Source organism: Protomyctophum bolini (assembly GCF_963924005.1).
Source record: "Protomyctophum bolini genome assembly, chromosome: 8".
Classification (NCBI taxonomy): Eukaryota; Metazoa; Chordata; class Actinopteri; order Myctophiformes; family Myctophidae; genus Protomyctophum; species Protomyctophum bolini.
In genome coordinates, this window is record NC_137869.1 from 49,799,956 (window position 1) to 49,825,777 (window position 25,822).

The 25,822-nt window shown below is 43.0% G+C and overlaps 1 protein-coding gene across 4 annotated transcripts in view; it reads right to left on the reverse strand.

Moving 5' to 3' along the window:
• Positions 1-675: 675 nt before the first annotated feature.
• Positions 676-25,822, reverse strand: part of ptprfa (protein tyrosine phosphatase receptor type Fa) — a 209,143-nt gene continuing 183,996 nt past the window's right edge. For 3 of the 4 annotated variants that reach the window (XM_080770213.1, XM_080770211.1, XM_080770212.1), the window contains 9 exons: positions 22,940-23,059; positions 20,855-21,009; positions 19,912-20,197; positions 14,162-14,340; positions 10,543-10,669; positions 6,920-7,045; positions 6,422-6,576; positions 5,630-5,765; positions 676-3,421 (listed from right to left, as the gene is read on the reverse strand). In XM_080770213.1, the coding sequence (XP_080626339.1) occupies positions 3,353-3,421; positions 5,630-5,765; positions 6,422-6,576; positions 6,920-7,045; positions 10,543-10,669; positions 14,162-14,340; positions 19,912-20,197; positions 20,855-21,009; positions 22,940-23,059 (1,353 nt within the window). In that variant the 3' untranslated portion in view covers positions 676-3,352. The remainder of the gene's footprint in view (positions 3,422-5,629; positions 5,766-6,421; positions 6,577-6,919; positions 7,046-10,542; positions 10,670-14,161; positions 14,341-19,911; positions 20,198-20,854; positions 21,010-22,939; positions 23,060-25,822) is intronic. The other variant, XR_013964505.1, reaches the window with a different exon arrangement.

The window sequence follows — 25,822 nt, forward strand, 5'->3', positions numbered from 1 at the left end:
GTGTTGGTAACCATGGCCCTATTCTGATTCTGGTATAGTGGGATATGGTTAATATTATGGAGTTTGAAGTTCATTGGGATGATATAGGAAGGTGGCATGTGTCTAAATATTGTACTTTTATATGGTGTCATATACAGTATAGGTGCACATGAAAGCCTGGGTAGACGTGAGAGGACGACTTCATATAATTGTTCATGAGAAAATGACATGTGTGTGTCTCATAGGAGGGCTGTGGGCAGTTCAGACATCCGTCCACCAGTGACATCATCGATAGGAAAAGTTGCAATGCGATAATGGAAGCCATCGTTCTCATGATCATAAAAATCTAAATATACATATTTTTTAATCTTGTTTAAAAAAAATCTGCCTAACGCTGATGTCACTGGTGGACGGGTTTCTGAACTGCCCACAGCCCTTCTATGAGAAAAATAGTTCAACTAGCCAATCTACATCTACACGTTGTGATCTTGTAGATCAGATATTTGAACTATTTTAAAAGGTTTTTTTAAATAGTAAAAAAATGGCAAGTATGTTTAGGGATAAGGGTTAAGGGGTGGCACAAGATATAGCCCGCAGACTGAGCAGAAAAACATGGTGGTATTTTATCACGAACATTCGTGAGGACTAATTATATGAAGTTAGGTTGAAAAGTGGTCCTTTAAAATGTGTGTTTTAATGTGAAATATAGCCCTTTACTGTAAATTCCAGACTGCAGCTCTAACAAACGGTCTACATATTGTGCCTGTTTGCCGATACAATGAACCCTTTTCTTCCCACTCAACCGTGCTAACAGAGTAAATGATAACAAATGTATACGTACATACAGTGAGAATATAACATCTATCATACAACATAATAAAGTCATTAGCAGCTCTGAACAATGGACTCTCTCTAGGCAGGGATCATCACTTTGAACATGTGGAAAAATACACGCCCGCCGTGCTATTTACCGAGAAACCTGGATTATTAGATTACAACATGAAATTAGACGATAGCAAAACAAACTTCAAAATAATTGTGATAACACGGTGATAATGAATCGAAAACAGCAGGGAAGATACTGTGTGTGTGTGTGTGTGTGTGTGCACAGTAAAATCCTCAGTGTCCATTTGTCCATATAGAGTGCCAAAGTCCTGGCGTCACTCGCTCATCCCCTGGTTCCAAGGGGTTTGCGGAAGCTTTTCTCTATGGAGGATAACAATGAGTCATCATAAAATTAATTGTGGTCCAAACATGAACAAAACTGTCTCTGCGATATTGTCGGGGAGGTGTCTCTGTATCGTTTATGACAGTCAGTCCCTCATATTTGAATACAGTCTGTTTCTAGCGATGTAACTAATTCTGCAGCAGTAACCTTTTAGTGCCAGTTGATTCTTTATACCCATATGAGTGAAACAGGATGATTTATTTTTCAAACAGTTCTTATATGAGGTGATCTAAGATCCCTCTATGGGGATTATAATACAAAAAAATAATAATACACAAACCTGTGGAATAGTGCCCTCTAGCGATATTGACGTCAGACTTTGGTGCTCTATTTGGGCCTCGGAGAGAGTATATTTTCATGATTCACCAGGAGCCTGGAGGGCTTGGTTCCCGTCCAGGGAAAAGATTGGGTTGTACAGTATATCTGTGGCACCACAAAACTCCTATACATTAAAATATATTAGTAATATTGGCCACTCCTTGGGAGGTTTTCTTTTGTCACTGTATATTTGCACATAGGCCTACGCGAAAGTATATAATATGCCCAATATACGATGGACCCTTGCCATATCTGTATCTCGGAGAGAGTACAAAATTAATGTAACCAAAGGTTCAATTATAGCACTGAGGATTTCAGTGTGTGCTGGTTCAGGAGTTCAGTCACAAAGGATTCAGTCCAAGCATACTGGCAGGTTTGAAGGTTCTGTGCAGAATGGTTCATTGTAAAGTCCAGAAGCGCTTGGCCGAAGGCCATCAAGTCCCAATTGTGCTTTGACCCTCCACTCTTCCCTCTCCATAGACCCCCTCTAGCTCCGCTCCACAGTGTTAGAGATTGCTCTCTAACAACGCCAGGGACTATGTTGTTCCTCTCTGACGGCATAATACAGTACATAATGAAAACGGATCTGACTGAGGGGCTGCCATTGTGCAGCCTCTAGCTTTTCACCAGAGGAGAAAAACTGCATTTCTTTTTTAATCCAAAATGAGTTAATAATAGCACAAGCTGACTCTTTACATACTAGAGCATGTCTGAGATAAATGCCAGAGCTGAAATCGACATGTAAATTTGAAATAAATGCTTAAACATGTAGCTAGGTGTAATGTTAGTGTCCGCAGAAGTGAATGAACCTTTCAGGCCTGTTTTCTCAGCTTGTTGTTTCTCTGCAATACATTACACTTTATATACTGCCATATATCTCCAAAACTGGTGGATCAAACTGAACAACCAAATATGCCAATCTGAAGCTATGATTCCCTGATTTCATGTGACATGAACAAACGGGGGGGAAATCCAATGACTTACTGTTTGTAAAGGTGAGTCACATTATTATTTTTCTCTCATGTGAACATGGTGGATTTAGCTGCAAGCTCTTTTCCAGCCGTAGTCCTCGCACGCAAAAACACTACCTAAAAAAATAATAGCAAGTAGCTAACTAAAAGCCTGACTAACTATACTAGAAAGTCTACCACAATATCTAAGGCATAGTTTAAAAATAACGGATCGTTAATCATGTCTGGGACATTGTTTTGGTTGTGTTTTAAAGGTAAACAGGGTGTTATTTTCCGTTGGACTGAGTGGAAACACACTTACTAACCAGAACATTTTAAATACAAATTAAAAATATGGTTGTAGGTCGTTACTGTTTCCTTCTGGGAAGAGGGCATTGACCCGATATGTTACAAAAACCTTGTTTCGGTCAGTAGCATAAAGTATATCCTTTAGTTTTATAGAAGACCAAGTGTTAAACACGGACAAGAAACATGGTCTTTTATAGAAGACCATGTGTAAACATTGTAAACCTGGTCACTGGGGAAACAGTGCATAGTCCCTTGGCATAGCGTTAGAGAGAACTCGCTAATGCTATGGAACAGAGCTAGCTCCCTCCATCAGTCTTGGGACGTGAACTTGGCATGGTGGTTTATGGCTGAGACTCTGGTCCGTGTCCTGGCTTCTTGCTGGGACTTGGCGTGGTGGATTATGGCTGAGACTCTGGTCTTTGGCCTGGCTTGGCTTCTTTCTGGGACTTGGCGTGGTGGATTATGGCTGAGACTCTGGTCCGTGGCCTGGCTTGGCTTCTTTCTGGGACTTGGCGTGGTGGATTATGGCTGAGACTCTGGTCTGTAAGATGGCTTCTACTGGGATGGGTTATGTTGCATAGTGGTCAAAGCTTCCCAGGTACTCCAGTGCTGCCCTGTAGCATAGCTGGTACTGGTCCTGGAAAAAGAAAAGAGAGAGTTTAAAGATGGAGTGCCGTGATTTCCCACTCTAAAACATCCAAAAAGTGTACAGAATTTGTTAAAATGTCGTTTTAATGTGGACACGCCCACCAGTTCATTAACAAGTTGACTGCCACCTGGTGGACGCAGAGCCAACCGCAGACGGCCGAGCCAGTTGTAATGTGACACACGCTGGATTAACATCCTGTTTGGACGGCCATCGTAGATGCTAAATAAATTTGCTTCAATGCTAGCGAGCTGAAAGGAAGCCATCATTGTTCTAGAAAGCGGAAATGTTCCAATCGGGATCACCGGATAATCAGCAAAGACCTCCGAACATTGTCCAAACCATTCAGCTTTTTTGTCCGCCTGTATACAAGAAGTGAACGGCACTGCGGATGCGCAAACCGGTCTAGGATCACTAAAGAAGGAAAGGCCAAGCCAAAAAAGGAAAAAATATATATATCAACAATCCGGTTTGATATCAATACAAAAGCTTATCTGGCATAGCGCTCTGTCATAAGCGGTTGCCGGTTAGATTCTAATTGGTGGAACGTTCCGGCACGAGCAGTTAATTGGTTAAGTATGGCTGGTTTGCCTGGTGGCTGGTGATGGGTGGTGATCCACCTGAACTGAAGCCACACCCACAGCTGTTGTTGTATGATAAAGGGGGAGGGGTTAGGGGAGGGGATGATATTGTGACGTCACTATATCACTCTTTTTTAGTTTTTTCATTGTAAATACATTGCACATAACAACCACACCAAGTGGTCTACTGAAGTACTGTCACCTCATAAACACATGAAAAACTGGGAAAAAAATAATAATTGTGGAAGCAAGTGTTTATAGCCTAATTATAAATAACAGGTCACCAGCCCAGTCTATGAACTTTAATGTTTATTTAGGGTACTTAAGATGTATTTTTTTGCCAGCCAAGTCTATAGACTTTAATCTTTGCTTTGGGCAGTAAATGACAACTTAAGACGCCATCTGGCTGATATAAATACACTGCCCTCGCTGCGCACCTCACTTCTCACAAGTGTGATTTTCTTATGTTAGTACAAATACCAGTGGCGACTGGTGTATTTTCACCCAAAAAGTAAGCCAAAATGTGCACACACACAATACTTCATTTTGATAAATTAAATTGCTTTTCGATTTAGGCCATGGCCTAGTAGTAATGCATTTGTGCAATTGACTTTTGTTAATAATGACAAGCTGCTGTATAGAGGGTATGCACGTGACATCTATAACAAAAAACATTGCATGGATGCACCTGGGACGTATCCTCAGTGATGTATCCCAATGTCATCGGGGTTTCGGGTCTCTCGAACATCATACCCCTCACACGATCAGTCCCATTAGGGAAAGACCAAGGCCACACAATCCGTTGTAACTACTCCAGAACTACTCTGCCAGGGCTGGGAGGTGACATCATCATCATCATCGACTTGGCCTTGACAGCCCATACATTCAAACAGAAAAGTCCTATCTGATTGCATTCAATTACATTAAATAACGCTCACTTTGCCACTCGATTTTCCATTCACTTTATTCATGCGCATACCCTCTATAATTATGACCCATATCTATTCACTGCAACAACAGAAACTGCATTCTTTATTATCCAACATTATCTTAATACTTCAATGAACACATTTCAGTCTCAAGGTCTTCACACACGTGACGATCAAACAATCTGAAAATGTGTCGGCGGACATTTTGCATCCTTTTAGTTGCGGAGATATGAATTCAAAATAAAAAAGTAGTGTTGCTTAATCGCTAAGCGTGTTGGAACTTTGGACTCACGAAACAAATAGTTAGCTCACTATCTAGACTAGACTATGGTCTAAATAATGTTAGTTATACTAAATTATTTTGGGTCCCTATACCTTTTGTTTCCTACATTTTGTTTTTCATTATTATTTAAGTTTGAGTCAGTAATTTCATGAAGAAATCAAAGACAAATCAAAGCAATTCCATGAATTAAAATGCTTAAGAAGTAGTGAAAATAGCGACAAGCTCAGAACGTGGCGCAAAGCGATGCGTTGTGAGCTTGTAGATTGGCTATTTTCACTAGTTTGGGTGCCCTAGGGAAACATCATAGTTTTATTTTGGGTCACTATATATATATATATATATATCGTATAACTAGAGCATTGATTCCTCGTGACACGTGAGATGGTGCTGCATGATGGTACAGTACCTCTGTCTGCACCATGGCAGGTCTCTGGGTTCGCAGCATTTTGACGGTCTGGAAGAGATCCACCACGCCCTCGTAGCGCATCCTCTCCAACACGATGCTCAATGTGATGAACACACCCGTCCTCCCCACACCAGCACTGGGGAAATGGCACGCACGCACACATGCACACACACATGCACACACACAAACACACACAAACACACACACAGACCGTGGTTACATTTTTGCCGTAGCACTTGCCCTAGCCTCGACGACCTTACAGCAGTCGTATGCAAATAAGCCTCAATTTATGTAGCCTACTTTAGATTGCATTTTATGCAAACACAGAGCATTAAGAGCGTCTGCTAAATGCCTAAATTCTACATTCAATTAAATTAATTGTAAGCAATCTTTTAGCATTTTGCCATTTTGAACCCTTATAAACCAATAGGTTTTTAATCCTAACACTAAACTCAATTCTCTAAAGAGCAAACTCAATTGTCAATTGTAATCCTGAATGTGAACATCAAACTATTAGAGGCGTAATCCTAGCCCCAACGTGACTGTTTTATGCATTGTAACCATAGTTACAATGTACAATGTTACATTGTAACCATAGTTACAATGCCAATACCTTTTAATGCCATGACAGACCTTTCTCTTATGGGGACCATAAGTTTGTCAGGTTTTAACTATCCTTGTGACTTTGTGAGGATGTTACGATAGTATGTAGATATGTATGTATGCATGCACACACAGACACACACACACACACACACACACACACACACACACACACACACATGCAGTTACCTGCAGTGCACAGTGATAGGTCCATCTTGGCCAAACTGTTCCTTTGTTTTATGAACTTGTCCGATGAAGTCGATGAAGCCCTCCCCCGTCTTGGGGACGCCCTGCTCAGGCCAGTCAGTGAACTGGAACTGTCGGATTGTTCTGGACTGCCCATCCTGAGGGGCGCAAAGGGGAACAACAATGGGTCCCATTCACAGAGCCGCTCGTAAAGTTCTACTAACGTAGGATCCACAAAAGGGTTCTTACAAGATGATGAACCCAACCTGTCGGGATCAATTAGGTCATCCATCTATTTGTAAATCAAATGACCACATGAGCCCAATGTGGCCATTTGAGTAATTTACTGGACATATTTTCAGATGGGGTCGGCGGCCAAATAGATATAATTTTTGGGGTCCTTGACATGAAATACTGAGAACCACTCGAATCATAGGTATTTCACAAAACTGAAAACTTGATTTAGTAGTGTGGTAAAATAATCCAAACGATGAGACGTACCCTGGCGTCGGTGACCTTGAACTCTCTCAGGATGTACTGAGGCATGTTGTATTCAGCCATGGGATCCACCACAAAGTACTGGTAGCGCGCAGAGCGCTCCGCGGGCCAGTACTGATGACACTTCTCCTGCAAAATGCAAATAAAACAAACAACAACCCACAAAATAATACATCAATCATAGTATTACATTGCACAGCGGTTCTCAACCTCAACCAAGCACCATGGCTTGTAGATCTGCTTTACAGGCATTACAGGTTCATGGTTAAATGCCCCAATATGTAAATCCTCACAAATTTAGCAAAAATAAACCAGTGCGTGTGTCAGGGCTCCAGACTAACTTTTTTCACCACCGTCCCGGAACCGTCCCAAAATACAATTTGAACCGTCCCGAAGTAAATGTATACCGTCCCGTTATTATTTTATTTTTTTTACAAAAAGCTCCACTCAAATTCTGAAATGAATAACTGTATTCCTATTGTAATAGAAATACAATTAAGCCAAACAAATAATGTACTGCATGTATTGAATACATGCAGTACATTATTTGTCTGCATGGCTTCATGTTTCTTCTGTAGATCTGATTTAGTCAAAATGCTCCCAGATGAAAAATAGGGCTTGGTTAAAAATGTTAATCGAATTAATCAGAGGCTTTGTAATTCATTAATCTAAATGAATCACATTTTAATCGCATATCAATATTCGACCTGAGAACAGTGATTTTTATTTTCAAATGGATTTTGTTATTTTGGTGTAGGCTACTTGATCAAGACCAACAGATAACGTGCAGCAATGCAGGTATATGAATACTCAAATGTCTATTACATGGTTGGCATGAGAAAACAAATAAAAACAACTTTATTAGGGGGAATACTAAGACGAAGGATCAATAAATAATAATAATAGTATTAGGGGTGTTTTGGGGTGTGCATTCCACAGTGTTGGGGCAGCAATTCCAGAACAATCTGAGCATTAGAAAACATCTGTTGCTTCAGAGGATATATACCAACATATTATTTAATGTCGACGCCAGCTAGCAAGCCTAGCATGGAAGCTAACGTTAAACGTTGGTGTAGTGTAGCCCCATGTCCATATGGAACCTTTCTGACACAACCATGGTCTTATCCACGCTTCCAACCGATAGTTTTTCAATCTAAATGTCTCATCCACGGGGCAAAAGCAATATAATTCCTATGATTCCGTTGGGTGAATGTAGTGTGTGCGTTGTTGTTGTCAACGGGAGGCATACTTCTTTGGTCCGACAGAGCATTGGTTGACGGCACGGCAAATTCTCATGCTGCTCATCGCTGCACACGAAATGTGCATTTTCAGTGTAAAAACTCCTCTCGTCCCGAAACCGTCCCGGATGAGATACATTTACGTCCCAAATAGATATTTTACAGTCCCCGGGACGTCGGGACGCCGTTAATCTTGAGCCCTGGCGTGTGTGTGTGTGTGTGCGTGCGTGCGTTTGTGCATTGCGGATTAGTCCAACGTCCCAATTACCCAATAATGTTCGTGGCTTCCGCAAGTGGAAGCCACAGGTTAGTCTTACAATTTAGGCATTTACCAGACGCTCATAATCCAGAGCGATTTACAGTAAGCAAGAACATAAGTTGAGTCTATGCATATGTCGAGACTAGGGCACCGGCCACGTATATTTGACTAACGGGACGTGTGTTGGACTAACGGGATGTCGGACTAATGGGATGTCGGACTAACGGGATGTCAGACTAACGGGACATAGGACTAACGGGACGTAGGACTAACGGGAAGTAGGACTAACGGGATGTAGGAATAACGGGACATAGGACTAACGGGACGTAGGACTAACGGGACATAGGAATAACGGGACTTCAGACTAACGGGACGTAGGACTAATGGGACGTCGGACTAACGGGACATCGGACTCACGGGACGTCGAACTACGGGACGTCGGACTACGGGACGTCGGACTAACGGGATGTAGGACTAACAGGACGTCGGACTCACGGGATGTCGGACTACGGGACATCGGACTAACGGGACGTCGGGCTAACGGGATGTCGGACTAACGGTACGGTTGTCGGACTAATGGGACGTAGGACTAACGGGACATAGGACTAACAGGACGTCGGACTAACGGGACGTAGGACTAACGGGATGTAGGACTAACGGGACGTCGGGCTACGGGACATCGGACTAACGGGACGTCGGACTAACAGGCCGTAGGACTAATGGGATGTAGGACTAACGGGACGTTGGACTACGGGACATCGGACTAACGGGACGTCGGGCTAACGGGATGTCGGACTAATGGGACTAAAGGGATGTCGGACTAACGGGACGTCGGACTAACGGTATGTCGGACTAACGGGACGTCGGGCTAACGGGACGTCGGACTAACGGGACGTTGGACTACGGGACATCGGACTAACGGGACGTCGGGCTAACGGGATGTCGGACTAATGGGACTAAAGGGATGTCGGACTAACGGGACGTCGGACTAACGGTATGTCGGACTAACGGGACGTCGGGCTAACGGGATGTCGGACTAACGGGACGGTTGTCGGATTAATGGGACGTCGGACTAACGGGATGTCGGACTACGGGACGTTGGACTAACGGGACGTTGGACTACGGGACATAGGACTAACTGGACGTCGGACTACGGGACGTAGGACTAACGGGACGGTTGTCGGACTAATGGGACTTCGGACTAACGGAACGTCGTACTAACGGGACGTCGGATTATCGGGATGTCAGACTAACGGGACGTTTGTCGGACAAATGGGACTTTTTTCGGACTAACGGGATGTCGGACTAATGGGACGTTTGTCGGACTGGCCGGAGCGACAGCCCCGCCCCCCTGCTATTAATTTCAGTGGAAGTTGCTCAGTGGCGTTTTGCGCTCAATGTTAAAGCCCAGTTGTACGTCATAAATCCACGTCCGGACAAATGTCGGACTAACGGGATGTCGGACTAACGGGACGTTGACAACCTCAATGTTAAAGCCCAGTTGCACGTCATAAATCCACGGGTCTGCCTGCAGTTTACGCTCTAACCAGTAGGGCCGAGTGCTTCAACGTTCTAGAGCCTCCCGGGGGCTTGATGCACACACACCAACGGACCGACATTCGGTCGGACATGTGCTGCTCCCGTGCTTGCGGTTAGGGTTTGAGGTAGGTTGTCGGTCAAATGACAGTTAGCCTCAGAAAACCATACGTTTTTAAAACCAGGAAAAAAAAAGTCCACTTCAATTCGGCATAGAGTAAACGTCGATCACTCTCTGCTGATTTCTGATCGTCTGCACCTTTGTTAAATTGACGCACACACGTACACACAAACACACACTCCTCTCTCTCTCTGTCGCTCTAATTAATTAATCTCATGTCGCGCAGCTGCGTCTAGATTCTCCTGGCGGATCCTGCCGGGAGCTGCCTATGCCATAGAAAGCATAGGCTAAATGACCCCAGGCTAAATGACAGTTGACTAGTATGTCTAAACTAAAGCCTGTACCCCAAGTCGGACAGTTGAGGTAAAAAGCGGGTATTTCGGACTATTGTCCGACTAATGTCGGACTATAGGTATGTCGGAAAAGCGTGCGCACCCTCGTGTGTGTGTGTATTTGTGTTTGTTTCACTAACCCGGCCCATCTCTCGTAGTTTGGTCAGCATCACCACTATGGTAGAGTTGTGCTCCCACAGCATTCTCCAGAAGTCCTCCGTTGTCTCTGCCAGTGGACCCTGGCTCGCCAGGTAGGCTTTCTGTTGCCTGGGGGAAAAATAATGAAAACAACAACTTTTGAATCATGAATCACTTTCAAACATGACCTCTCTGATTCGATTTTGACAGCAAATTTATTTTTCGATTTTGACAGCAAATTTCTGTTTCGATTTTGACAGCACATTTGATTTAGTTTTAGTCACATCGCAATCGACTGAAATGTTTTAGTCTTAGTTTTAGTTGTTTGGGTATTCTTTACTTTTTTTTGTTTTTGTTTTTGTCAGTGAATAAAGGTAGTCGGCGAACATTTTTCAACAAAATCAATGCTGCATCATAGGCAGAGATTTTACACAAAATGTCACGTCACAACACATACAGTCATACATATGTCCATGTATTTGCCAGAGAATAACTGTGTTTACTTTATCTAACCATAAATGCACCAGTTCTCTGTGTGTACGTCTGTAATCCACGTAACTCGAGAACTGTTCGCCCCACCGACTTCAAATTCTACACACGTGTTCCACACCACCACAGGGTGCAGTGCCCGGTGTCAAGTTGGTCGGACCCACGGTTGTGCATAACCGCCCCAAAAAGGCCTCTGCCCGGGCTGTGGACCGGGCCCCTGCCCAGGGTCCATAAATGGAGCTGGCCTGTTCTGACATCCCTACACTCCATATTTGGGAAAGGCTGACACAGAACTTCATATATACGGTAGGAATAAAGGGACACAGAGAGACACATACAGAAATCTGACATCATCCTGAGTCGGGCATAAAAGGGACATTGAATCGTATCGTATCGTCAACCATGTATCCATTAATAAAATGTGCCCATCGTTTATAGCACCCAGAGCACTTTTACAAGACGGACCGGATGTTGTTGTGAATGTCTGTGTAGCAGCTAACAATAGCCACAACACTATCGATGCGATCGACAAGATAAAATCTAATGAGACTAGCGACTGGACAGCGGGGGCCCGTCAAACACATAACCTTTTTTTAATAATTAGGCAGGATTATTCAGATCGAGAGTTATTAACGTTTTAAGATTTTCGTTGTCGTCGGCTAAACAGGCAGGGAACATTTCCGATGACATGTCAGTGTTGTGCAACACTGAGGATTGTGCAAAACAAGCGCTCCTAGGCTGTAGAGCGATGCGACCGGTTTTGATATCACTAATTTGACGGAGATTAATCAATCTCCGTCTCGGGGCACATGACCGTACTAAGTACCATGACGGAAATCTACGTCATGGGCCCTTAAACTGTTAAATTGTATCTTTACACTCCTAGTCGGGACCCATTTGTGGGTCACAGATACATTGTTATGGGTCCCCTTAAAAATCAAAAAACATTCCCCCAAAAAGCTAAACCTTTCATGGATTAATTAACAACAAAATCTAAAGATTTATTTTTCTTTTTCGTGTCAGTAATGGAAAATCTAATCTAAGCATTATGTTATACGTTAGCGATTGAAAGATAGCAGGTCTACAAGCTCATAGTGCGGCACCGAGTGCCGTGCAACGAGCTTGTAGATCTGCTATTTTTGAAGAATCGTAAAAATGTGGTGCAAATCTTTGAATATAATATATTCTTTCAGAGCGAACATTTTTAAATCAAATCTTTGCAATAGTTTGAAAACAAGACATAGAAAGATAGGTTTATCAGAAACTTTCAGATTTAGAAGATATTTTGTAGAAACGGCATCAGGGTAAATAGATGACGTATCACACAATACAGCCACTAGAGGGAACTGTTTCACCATGCATCATAATAACACCGGTGCACAACTATATGCATAATGCATGCACACACGCACGCACACACCGAATACAGATTTTACCTTTTTTACGGATGTCCCCTATTTTGAGGGTCGCTAGCCCCTCCTATATCCAGCTTTTAGTGTATGTTCACAAACTTTGTCCTACACAAACATTAGATTGATCAATTCCCATTGTCACATTTTTGGAGAATGTATGTCATAGTGTCTGAGCAAATCGGCATAGTGTCTATTTTACGTCATGATGATGTACGTACGATGATGTGCTCAGAGAAGAACACCTTTCTACTACACAGCAGCCATATTGGAAACTCTCTTCCTTACGTCCTTCACAGGTTTTCCCTTTTTTTTTTACGTATTTTTTAGTGGTACACATGAGGGTACAACACATAAGTGGTGTGCCAGTGCGCATGCGTCGTCAAAATGAATTATGCGCTGTCAATCAAGCGCCGGGAAGCGCTTCTGCGTACCAACAGCTGGGGCCGCCCATTATTATGGCAGCGAGAGCATTTCCCACTGACTGCCACTCAAAGTAGCTACTACTGGCCAATCACAGCACGTCTTGCACAAGTGCACTGGCCATTGTGGCTAATCACACCGCGTCCTTACTCAAACGAGGGAGGATTCCATGCTGCTGCTCATTGCTGGGAGGAGGAGGGTGGTTGACAGGAGGAGGATAGGAGTTTACTACTTCTCTGTTTCAGATGTGGAGCGAACTAAAAAGTAAAAGTTGTAAAAGAGCATGCTTTGGATGCTTTGCACTCTTCCCATTCGCCGCTGTGCTTGTGTTTGTTTTCCGGGTGCTGGAGCAAGTTGCTCGTGTGCGATGCCGTCTGTCACAGCACCGGTCTGTCTGTCTGTCTGTCTGTCTGTCTGTCTGTCTGTCTGTCTGTCTGTCTGTCCCTCACCAGAGGGCGCAGCTGTATCACACAAAAAACACATGCACACACACACACACACAGTCACACACACACACACAGTAGAAAACTTTAAAAAGAGAGACAAAAAAACGTTTACAGTACAGTCCAGTACCAGTTCTGAGTCTGATGAGTCTGATTTTGTTTAACCACGGTAGTGAAGGCTCTCCAATGAAGGTTCTGTTCCATTTAGTGTAACACAGTGGTTCTCAAACCTACAAATGTACAAATGGTTCAATTTTCAGAGTTACACACCCATAATGGACCATTTGGAACCCCTCCAAGTACCCATGAGGGTGCCTGGACCACACTTTGAGGCTTCTGTGCATAGAGCCTGTTCTTACTCTGGTGTTGTCATTGCCGTAGTGGAATTCTCACCTGTATCCTATTCTAACTCTGGTTTTGTCATTGCCGTAGTAGAATTCTCACCTGTATGCCTATGGCACATCCGCTGGCAAATCGAGTGTCAAAGCAAAGTGAGTTTTACATTGTTTAATGTTGTTTAATGCAATCAGATAGGACTTTTCTGTTTGGATGCATGGGTTGTCAAGGCCAGAAAGTTAAAAAAAAAAGTAAAAAGTTTTTAGCCAGTCAGTAGGCATTCCTGCATAACTTCCGGGTTTGATGATGATGTCACACGCATAGCCTCTATTCTAACTCTGGTGTTATTGCCGTAGTAGAATTCTCACCTGTATCCTTTTCTAACTCTGGTGTTGTCATCGCCGTAGTGGAACTCCCACCTGTATCCTGTTCTATCTCTGGTGTTGTCATCGCCGTAGTAGAATTCTCACCTGTATCCTGTTCTAACTCTGGTGTTGTCATTGCCGTAGTGGAATTCTCACCTGTATCCGTCAATGAAGCTGGCGTTGATGTAGTCGGAGCCCTCCACGCCTCTGATTGGCTGCAGGCAAACGCGGCTGGACTCGAAAGGCATGATGTTGACCAGGCGGTTCTTGAACTTGTTGCACGGCAGGTTGGCACTGATGAATCTTGAGGTATGTGCTTTAGTGTTGGCCAGTTTCTGAGGATGTAAATCACAGGCACGTCTTGAATTTATCTCCGCCGATCACTTGACATCTTCTGATACTTCCGTGACTGTGGAGAGCAAAGGTCCATTTCTCAGTGGATGTATCATCTATGAAGGTTAAAAAACAAATTGAGCCCCCATGTACCTCGCCAAAAACGGCCATAGCCGTCATCACAAATGTGATGAGGTCAGCATATGGCCATTTTCAGCACAAGGAGTGTTTTTTTGTGCAAAACTAATGCTTGGAATGGATTCAGAATCATGAAAACCCCCTAGTTTGTCACATGCTACTTAAAGCAGAATACATTTTAGGTAACTTTGCCTTATTGTGCCTTAACAGGTTGTCTATGGTGGCCATATGGATTTGGGGCTCATGAATTTTCCCCGCATTTTTGTGCATGGGGGTTCAATTTGTGCCACAATTTTTGTATTTTTCCATGTGTCTATGAGGTGACAATACTTCAACACCCTGGAGTCATTTTTATGTTAACTTTGTATTTAGGGTTTCTTCCTGGAGGCTGGACCCTTGACAGTCAAACGGGCCAATGAGATAAACAGTAAAATAGTGACATCACACTATCAGCCCCTCCCCTAACCCCTCCCCCTTTATCATACAACTACAGCTGTGGGTGCAGCTTCAGTTCAGGTGGATCACCACACATCACCACCCACCAGGCAAACCAGGCATACTTAATGAACTGGTGTCCACATAAAAGCATGATTTTAACAAATACTGTACACTTTTGGGAAAAATGTTCTTCCTCCTTATATTATAATAATGATCATGTTTTAGGGTGGAAAAAAATTGTGGCACTCCATCTTTAACCTTCATAGATGATGCATCCACTGCGAAACGTACCTTTGCTCTCTGCGGTCATGGAAGTATCAGTATGTGCTAAACAGAACAGACATTGTCATTTATCTTTGTTTCAGCTAGATAGTTAGTCTACACTCTACACCTCCCATCACCCCCCAGCTGGTCATCTTTGAGCAGGCCACCATTGGACGGGTTAAGAAAATTGTGTCTGACCTCTCCTATGTACTATACCCTCAGCATATAGGGCTAATGCCATCAGGTAGGAGGTATACGAGGTCCATGTGTGCAAATATAATATAAATATATAATAAAGAAACCTTGACCTTGTCCTTAACCTTGATGTATATGCTGCAGTCTTCACCACCACTGAAACCCCCTATATATTTTTTCTAAATGCACTTGGCAGACTGGACTAGGCTATACCAAGTCCCATACACTTATTAGATTCCAATTAATATTAAGCCCAAACCACACACTCCTTGCAACAACACCGTTTTACGGTCTCCCACAACAATGCAACTCCTTGCAACTCAAGGAAGTGCAACTGTGGTTTGGGCTCTAGATTCCTACACTAAATATCTTCACCAAAGATATTTTCATATTAAGATTATGGTACTACTAGTACTACTGGGGTGCACGTGGGTTAACCCTGAAAGGTGTAAATGATTCTCAATCATCATTATAATCCACCTCCAGCCTTCTAAAGTGCAAATTCAACTGTTCAACTGGTTGTGAACCATGCAGTCAGAGGGCAGATCAGACTAGTATTATCCTTATAAAGACAAGAGCCGTTCAGACGAAGAACTATCTATAAGACCAGCATTTATTCTGACCCCATTATGGATAATTAGTATGGTTAATCGTCTCAACTGCTCACATGCACTTTCATGATGCCACTGCATTTCTCCGACGACTTATTCTAAAGTGTCATTTGCTCCTGTGATGGTTCAATGGGCATGTGCACACATGGACATCAAAAGGGGCTCGAGCCCCTGCCCTGTAACCCGTCTGTAAAAAAAATCTACCCTCTCCAGACCATCAATGCAGCATTTTCTATGGTGAAAGCAATGCAAATGCCATCCCCCTCCCCCCGCTCCCTTTCCTTTCCAAGCATTCAGGAGATTTTTCTTCCAAACTCTCCTGGTACTTGAACGCAACATTTTGCGTGGAGAGAATATAAATCCATAACATGGACAGACGTAGAAATTAGAAGTCCATAATACGGACATATTCAGTAGCTAAAGGAGTGCGTGTCGTGCCAGGAAAACAGCCGATCTACAAGCTCTAAACTCGTCGCAGCGTGACGCGTTGAGAGCTTGTAGACGCGCTGCGACGCTTTGAGAGCTTGATCGGCTATTTTCTCAATTTTGGGCCAACGGAATTTCAGCCCCTGCCTCTCTAACATTCTCTGCACATTCTCCGTCCCTGGCTGGTTCCCTGTGTTGTATACGCTATACAACAGGCATTTCTCTCTCCACCTTTCATACTTTATGATGTGTGCATTTGCTTTGCTTACCCCTAGGGCCTAGTAGGGAGTCATTACAAAATGGGGGCTAATCCAGGATTATTACTAAGCCTATAACCCTAACCTCACACGAAACTATTGGCATTTCAGAAGCACGTCGTACCCCTTTGTTCTCACACTCGAAATACAAGCACGTCTCCCTGTGTCAAAAAAACCCATCCTAAGAATGCAATGCAGACATAATAGTCACAAAGACACCCCCTCCAACCAACAACACCACCAATAAAGAACCACACAGTATGGCAAGTCAGTGAAATATACAGCGTCACACGTCAACACCTCCCAAATGCCTCTTTTAAAAGATGTATTATTATCCTCCTCCGCTCTCCGCTGACAGCTACGCAATGTGATTCTTCCACAATGGCAAAAAGCAAAGTGTCAGTTTCAGTAATACTAGAAGAATACATTGGTTTGCGGCAGTGTGTGTGTGTGTGTGTGTGTGTGTGTGTGTGTGTGTGTGTGTATAGTTACTCGTTGTGGATATCCTCGCAGAGCCGGCCTGCTCACGATTATAAGGTCAAGCATGATGAAATTAGGAACAGTCTCACGTCGGCCCCTCCTATGAATCCCTTTTTTAATGAGACTGATGTAACCAAGTGTTTCAAGAGGTGTAAACCCAGGAAAAGTCCTGGCCCTGATAAACTCAGTGGGCGCCTGCTAAAAACATGTGCTGACCATATAGGCCACATTTTTAATTATATTTTAAATTTGTCCCTCTCCCTGCAGAAGGTGCCTTCTCTTTGGAAACAGTCCATAGTGGTGCCTGTTTCCAAAATAAAGCACCCTATGGAACTGAACGACTTCCAACCTGTTGCCCTGACCTCTCTGGTTATGAAACAACTTGAAAAACGGGTTAAAACAGAGCTCCTGGTCCTGAACATATAGACCCCTTTCAGTTTGTCTACAGAACCAGGAGAGGCGTGCAAGACGCCTCATCAACCTTACTGAACCTTCTATACAAACATTTAGAAGGCAGTAAGAAGCACGCCAGGCTGTTCTTTGTTGATTTTTAATCAGCCTTTAATACAATACAGCCTCATGTTCTGGCGGACAAACGTATTCATTTATTCTGTCTTGTAGGCTGGATCCTTGACTTTCCTAATAATAGGTCACAGCCGGTAAAACTCAATGGAATTTTATCCAGCCCACTAACATCTTTCTTCTACCGGCTCACCTCAGGGTTGTGTATTGTCTGCCTTCCTGTATATTTTATACACAAATGACTGTGTGAGTCGCCACGCCAATAGATTCATTATTAACAAATTACGTGCAAAAGACGTCCACAGACGTCCTATGAATTACCGCATGTAGTGCCCAGGACGTCTGTGGACGTCTTGGTAAAAAAATAAAAAGTCAAAAAGTGGGTCTAAAAAGTGGGCACCCTGGGTTGCCATTTTGAGTGACTCATAATGTGTTAAGTATGCTGAAGACTCCATCATGGTCAGCCTACTTGATGATGAAGTTGGTCATGGCCAAGTTCTTGAGCATTTTCGCTGGTGTGGGGATGCCTTTCTCCAATTGAATGTCGCAAAAACCAAGAAGATGTGCGTTAACTTCAGGAGATCCCCCCCAGTTTCCCAGAGCAGTGTTATCCATGGTGAGCAAGTTGACCTGGTGACCACCTATAAATATTTGGGCACTACATTTGACAGCAAGCTGAAATTTTATGTGAACTGTCAAATGCTGTGTAAAAAAGGTCAACAACGCCTCTTTTGTTTATGGAAGCTTGCCAACTTTCAGGTTGATAGATCTTTAATGAAACTGTTCTACGGTGCTTTCATTGAGTCCGTTATCTCCTTCAACATAATTTGTTGGTATGGAAACCTGAACCTAAAAAGGACAAAAATGAAAAGATAGCCGGAGTAAATTTCAGTAGCCTGGATCAAGTATTCTAAAGACAGGTGCTTAAGAAAGCCAAGTGCATTCTTATGGACAACTCACAACCCATCAGCTCTGAATGCAGGCTGCTCCCTTCTGGCCTCCGCCTAAAGGTCCCAGGGGCCACTAGTAACAGGTCCCAGGGGCCACTAGTAACTGATATAAATTTTCCTTTGTACCTGTATCTATCCAGGCCTTAAATGCTGATATGAGGAGGAGGTAACTTTGTCGCTTCTTGTATTTTTAATATACAACTGTTCTTGCAAGTGATGATGAATTCCAATGCTACACTGATAACTTGAACTGACTTCTGTTTTATTGTGTACGTGTCTTTACTGTATTTTATGTGATTTATGTTGTCTGGCGCAAATCTTTTAATATATATTCTTTCAGAGCAAACATTTTTAACTTTGCTTCCCTGAAACAACATATTTTCCGATCAGGCGGCCAATTACATATAGCCTATATATTTGGGGCTCCTCCACGACATGAAATACTTTGAGAAATACCACTGACAAAGAAACATAAGGTTTTTCAGAAAACTGTCATTCATATTTTCATTTCATGGGGAAGAGCTATTGAGCCACTAAACACAGTCTCTTTATTTACCCAGCGCAATTTGAAATGGAATACTAGGCCTAGAAAGGCCTCATCCACCACCTTGCTCTTTTTCCAATGCATTGTGCCTGAAGGGGAAGCAATCGAACATGGAGCTGCCGCTCGAGGGGAGCTTTGATTAGTGGTAAGTCAACTTTATAGTTTTATCATTAAACAGAACGCTCATTAACACGTTAAAGGCGTCGTTGGCGGTGTGGGATGTCATTAAAAGTCCTTAGCAAGGATGAGTTAACCCATTTGGTGTTTTACGCATTATGTTATACTTTAGCTATTGAAAAATAGCAGATCTACAAGCTCATAGCGTGCCACGCTAATCGTGAAAATGCGGCACAAATCTTTGAATATTTATTCTTTCTGAGCGTTTTTAACTCAAATCTTTGCTTCTGAGGGGTTCCTGGAACAACATATTTTCAGATGGGGCTCAGCGGCCAATTACATATAGCCTATTTTTGGGCTCCATGACATGAAATACTTAAATGAGAACCACTGACATAGAAACATAAGGTTTTTCAGAAAACGGTCATGATTTAGAAGTCATTTTTGTAGAATGACTTCCATTTGGATGTTTAAGCATTTCATGATACTTTAGCTATTGAAAAATAGCAGATCTACAAGCTCATAGCACGGCACTGAGTGCCGCGCTACGTGCTTGTAGATCTGCAATTTTCAAAACATTGTGAAAATGTGGCGCAAATTCTTTTAATATGTTATGTAATAATGATACTACCTTGAACTCCAGCTCCATGGCGGACAGGCTCTCCGTGGGCGGCACCGCCCCCAGCGTCTGGATGTGCGCGTAGAGGCCGCGGGCCGGCACCTCCGTGTGTCCGCACGCCGCCGCCTCCAGCAGCGCGGCGTGCACGAAGGCGTACTGCTCCTCCGTCTGCACCATGTAGTTGCGCTGCGCGCGCATGCACGTCACGTGGCCGTACACGTCCACCGACTTCTCGTGGCGCATGCGCTCCAGCATGGCCTCGATGACCACCAGGCAGCCGGTGCGCCCCACGCCCGCGCTGTTACCATGGGAATGCACGCACGCACACACACGCGCACACACACAAACACCTTGATTGAAGACGTACCTCACACATTTTACTTAGAAGTAAAAGGATCAATACTGCAATATTACAAGTCCGGAATTCAGTCAGTCCTTTTTTGCCCATATACTGTATATAGAGATCCATGATGTAATCAGTGTATATATGGCTATAATATGAGCATGCTGATATGCGTGCGTATCCGTGTGTTCACACCACACGTAGTGGTCGTGTGCGGTCAAACAAACAAACAAACAAACAAATAAATAAATAAACAAGCAAACTGTTGTTTTTGGCAAGACATTTAGTTTAGTCATAGTCTTTTGAATAGTTTTCATTTTAGTCTTAGTAACAGGCGATATAGCAATCGATGTGCCATGGTTCACTCATGGGGAACACATCTGTCACTTTGACCAGTGACAGCTCCGCCCTTAGAAACACGCTTAAACCTGATTTTCTGCCGGGACTTTTTCGAGCAATTTGCGCGAAATGTTCTACACACAATCTATGGAAAATTGCCTGAAATCCCAATTGAAGAGAAGTTTGTACGTGAAAGAAGGTAGTCGACGAACATTTTTCATCTTGGTATTAGTCGACGAAATCAACACGGCAAGTAAGCAAAATATGTTGTACCTGCAGTGGACCACCATGGGCCCTGCGTCGGGCGGGTTGCAGGCCTTCACCCTCCTCAGGAAGGCCAGGGTGGGAGTGGGGTACTCAGGAACCCCGTGGTCCGGCCACGCCATGAACTGGAACTGCCTCACCTCTCTCTTCTCACTGGAGCCGTTCTGGTATGGCAGGCAAGAGGAATGTATATAGACGGTAGAAGATGAAGGCATAAGCCATAAGGTATCACAGAGGATTGGAACACACTTGAATGACATGCAAATTCAAAGTGTGTTCGTTCGTTCGTTCGTTCGTTCGTTCATTCGTTCGTTCGTTCGTTCGTTCGTTCGTTCGTTCGTTCGTTCGTTCGTTCGTTCGTTCGTTCGTTCGTTCGTTCGTTCGTTTGTTCGTTCATTCATTCATTCGCTGCTAGAGGGTCAATCACCCACAAGATAGAGTTCTGATCTGATTGCACAAAAATACTGGGAAAACTGTCAAGTGGAAAGAGACACAACTTGTGAAAATTGCTTGTAAATAAAATATATATATGAAGTGAGGGGCGCTCTTATCATCGTACATCATCATGCGTCATCTCATACTGGCCAATCAGAATGCCTGTTGCCTGTTTTCGTCATATTTGGCGGACATTTGACCTAATTTCTCCTTTCATTGTCAAATATTGAGACGTGTGTGAAGTGAGGCGCGCTCTGATCATCACACATCATCATACATCATATTCCAGCCCATGAAATCCTCACAAATGTCATTCCGGCCAATATTCTGCCCTCACTATTTTGTCCTTAACTCGTGTCACATGTGTCACATTTGCCTTTGACAATGACAGGAGAATTCACGTCATATGTGGACGAGCAAATCGTCTATGAAAATTGCTCAACATATGCAAATTAGCATCCGGCAGTTTATACATGCTGGGGAACCATACTCAACATTTCTAACATAAAACCTTGGTGTACTCAACATGTCCGGGTTCACAATGGGGCTCTATGGGCTGGCAAGTTGACTAAATCTGTTTTAATTGAACAAAAAAAAAGCTTCTCACGTCAAATATTGATATGCGTTTAAAATGTGATTAATTTCGATTAATTAATTGCAACGCTTCAAATTAATTAGATAAATTTTTCGAGTCCCAGCCCCAGGGACGTGCAGGGAGTGTTAGAGGGGCAGGGGCTGAAATCCCGTAAGAGGGCACTTTTGGACAAAGAAATGTGAAAATAGCAGATCTACAAGCTCACAATGCGTCGTTCCTGTGACGCGTTGAGAGCTTGTAGATCAGCTATTTTCAGGGGGCAACCCAGCACTCTTTAGCCAGTGGAGATGCAGTGTACGACATGGATTTCGAAACAAATTTGTTCAACGCAAAATACTGTGTTCAAGTTCAGGAGACTTCGGGAAAAAAAGAAATTCTCCTGAATTCTGCCTTCAGGCATGGCATGGAATGAAAAGAGTGGCATTTGCATTTCTTTCACAATAGTAAATGCTGCATTCATGGTCTTGTTAAGGGCAGTTGTTTTACAGGCGGGTAAAAGGGCAGGGGCTGAAGCCCCTTTTGATGTCTATGTGTGCACGTCCCTGCCCAGCCCTAATTAGAATGTTTATGTACAGGTTCCTATCAGTGTTGTTTTCGTCGACTAAAACTAGGACGAAAAATGTTCGTCGACTAATTTTTTTTCACTGACGAAAACTAAATGGAAACTAATCTATGGTGACTAAAACTATGACTACATATACTGTCGATTTTGTCAAATAAAAACTAAACTAAAATGTTAGGAAGGGATTAGTGGACAAGAGATCCAGTATAAGTCATTTTACACTTCGTTGCATGCTGAAAATAGCAATTGTGGGCTTGTAGATCTAATATTTTCAGCAAGTGAAAAAAACAGATGGCATCAAGGGTCCCCAAAATAAAATTTGTTAGACTAAATCAACTGTAGATTTAGTCGACTAAAATCGTATGATATTTAGTCGATTAAAACTACACTAACACTAAAACATTCCGGGTGACTAAAATGTGACTAAAACTATTCAAAAGACTGACTAAAACTAAAATCAAAATGTGCTGCCAAAAACAACACAGGTTCCTATACTGTATACCTTGTGTAGGTTGAAGGTGCGTATGCTGTACGTGGCCAGCTCCACTGTGTCCAGCATGGTTACCTGGATCATCCCATAGGTCTCTGTACCGCGGGAGGGCCAGTACTGGTCACACTTCACCTGTACACACACACACACACACACACACACACGCATGCACGCACGCACGCACGCACGCACGCACGCACGCACGCACGCACACATGCACGCACGCACGCAACTCACACACAACATGCAGGATAGTCGTAAAATAACTGGGAAAAATAGCCGGCAAAATAGCAGATCTACAAGCTTCACAACATGGTTGCGCTCCCTAAATTTCTTTGCCTTATTTTTTACTGTTTTAAATACATTAAAATTGTTCAACTGGCTGATCTACATCGACACGTGAGCTTGTAAATCGGCTAGTTGAACTATTCAAAAAAAATTTTTTTTCAAAATAGGGCCTTAAATATCTTCAGATGGGGTATCGTGGACGTCAGCAAGGATAAAATTGCTTCAGATCTGACCCAAGTCTCCTGAGGAGAAGTCTGAGGCATGTCCTGGACGCGTTATTACCACCAACGTTCAAGGATGTGTTTACAAACATTTTGATATTTGTTTACAAACATTTGGGATTTGTTTATAAACATTTTGATATTTGTTTACAAACATTTGGGGTTTATTTACAAACAGTTGTGATTTGTTTACAAACATTTTGCTATTTGTTTACAAACATTCAATATATGTTTACAAACATTTGGGATTTGTTTACAAACATTTGGGATTTGTTTATAAACATTTTGGTATTTGTTTACAAACATTCGATATATGTTTACAAACATTTGGGATTTGTTTACAAACATTTGGGATTTGTTTACAAACATTCAATATATGTTTACAAACATTTGGGATTTGTTTATAAACATTTTGGTATTTGTTTACAAACATTCGATATATGTTTACAGACATTTGGGATTTGTTTACAAACACTTGGGATTTGTTTACAAACATTCGATATATGTTTACAAACATTTGGGATTTGTTTACAAATATTTGGGATTTGTTTACAAACATTCGATATATGTTTACAAACATTTTGGTATTTGTTTACAAACATGTTGATATTTGTTTACAGACATTTGGGATTTGTTTACAAACATTTGGGATTTGTTTACAAACATTTTGATATTTGTTTACAAACATTTGGGGTTTGTTTACAAACATTTACAGGGTTTGTTTACAAACATTTCAGATTATTATTATTTTTTTACATCGGATCATTATGATGCGACGACCTACATGGCATCTTAGCATGGAAAAAATGCCCTTTTTAATGTCAATTTGGCCTTAACATTAAACATTCTTATTATGATCTGCTGTTGATCCTCCCGTCGGCGACATGGAGACTGGAGGATATCATGACAAGAGACAGACAAACGCGCATTTATGCTTTTCACTAACTCATTCACTGGGGGTCTGGGGCTATTCAGATGCAAAATATTGAATTCCCTTTGTCGCTCAAATACTGCATGGCTAAAATGGATTTATCAGAGCGGTGCATGAGAGAAAGTACTTTGCACCTCTAGTCTACTGTCTACTGTACTGTGATCTGCTGCTCGCAGCCTCGCACACGCACTGCTCCTCTGTGACCATAGAGGTCTGTGTTCCGTCGATACGCTATGGCCCGCCCTGACTTGCTTCTGATTGGTTTGTATACATGGTGCGGCTGGTTCCTTTCGTTGGGTTGGGTTGGTTGGGTTGGTTAGTCAATCAGAGGCAGCACCGGGCTCACCGGGTCCTATTGGGAACTACGGCAAGCCGCATCAACGCAAGTTATGGAAAAGTAGGCTATTTATAATGTAGTACTAGTGTAATACTAGAGAATGGAAAATAAGCATGTGAGCCAAGTGTGGCGTGGTACGTGGTAAAAGGCTAAATTGCATGACTCTCACGCAGCCCTGTGTAAAAGGAAGAAGCAAGCTGCAGCGAATAGTGAACCTAGCCTCAATAAACATTGGGAAGAGACAGAGACAATTAAGTTGTATGTACAAGGAAGTACTTAAAAAAGCTGTCAAGATAGCAAATGACCATGACTCATCCACTCTGCAGGGAGTTCGAACTACTTCCTTCTGGTAGACGGTACAAAGTACCAAAAGCTAACCGTAACCTATTCAGGTTAAGTTCATTCCTTTTTTTTTTTATATATTTTTTATCCCACGATTTTGTAACCCATTTTTCACCCCTGTGTCAATCATCTAATGTGATCCTGGGCTCTACACACCCTCCGCCAAACTGGGGAGAGCAACGGACTTAACTCATGCTTCCTTCATTCTTGAGTGTCCAAGTTTCTCCTTTACACCTGACAGGGGGGGAGTTTCCCTGGTTGGACGTAGCGCGTGGAAGGAACACGTTATTCCAACCAGTTCCTTTCCCCTCCATCAGGCGCCCCGGCTGGCCAGGGGGAGGTAGTTTAGAGACCAGGATTACTGCATGTTTTTGTGAGGGTACCTACCCTAGGGGACACGGGGAGAACATGCAAACTCCACACAGAAAGGCCCTTTCGCCAACCCCGCCTTCGGGTATGGGCACTGATGACGCGGAGGAGGAAACACGCCGCCAGCACCCACAGCGCCCCAAGCGGGAATCGAACCCAGGACCTTCTAGCTGTGAGGCGACAGCACTACCAACTGTGCCACCGTGCCCCCTAAAAATTCATTCCTAATGCCGGCACTATGTCTAGATTTGTCATTCATGTGTTTGCCACTGTTGTCCTGCATTTTTCCCATGAAAATAATTAATAAAGTGCTGTTGCTGTTGTTGTTTCTGTTTGTTTTTACTGTTGTCTGAGACCGAAGACAAAATTCCACACATGGACAATAAATGAAACTAACTAACTTACTC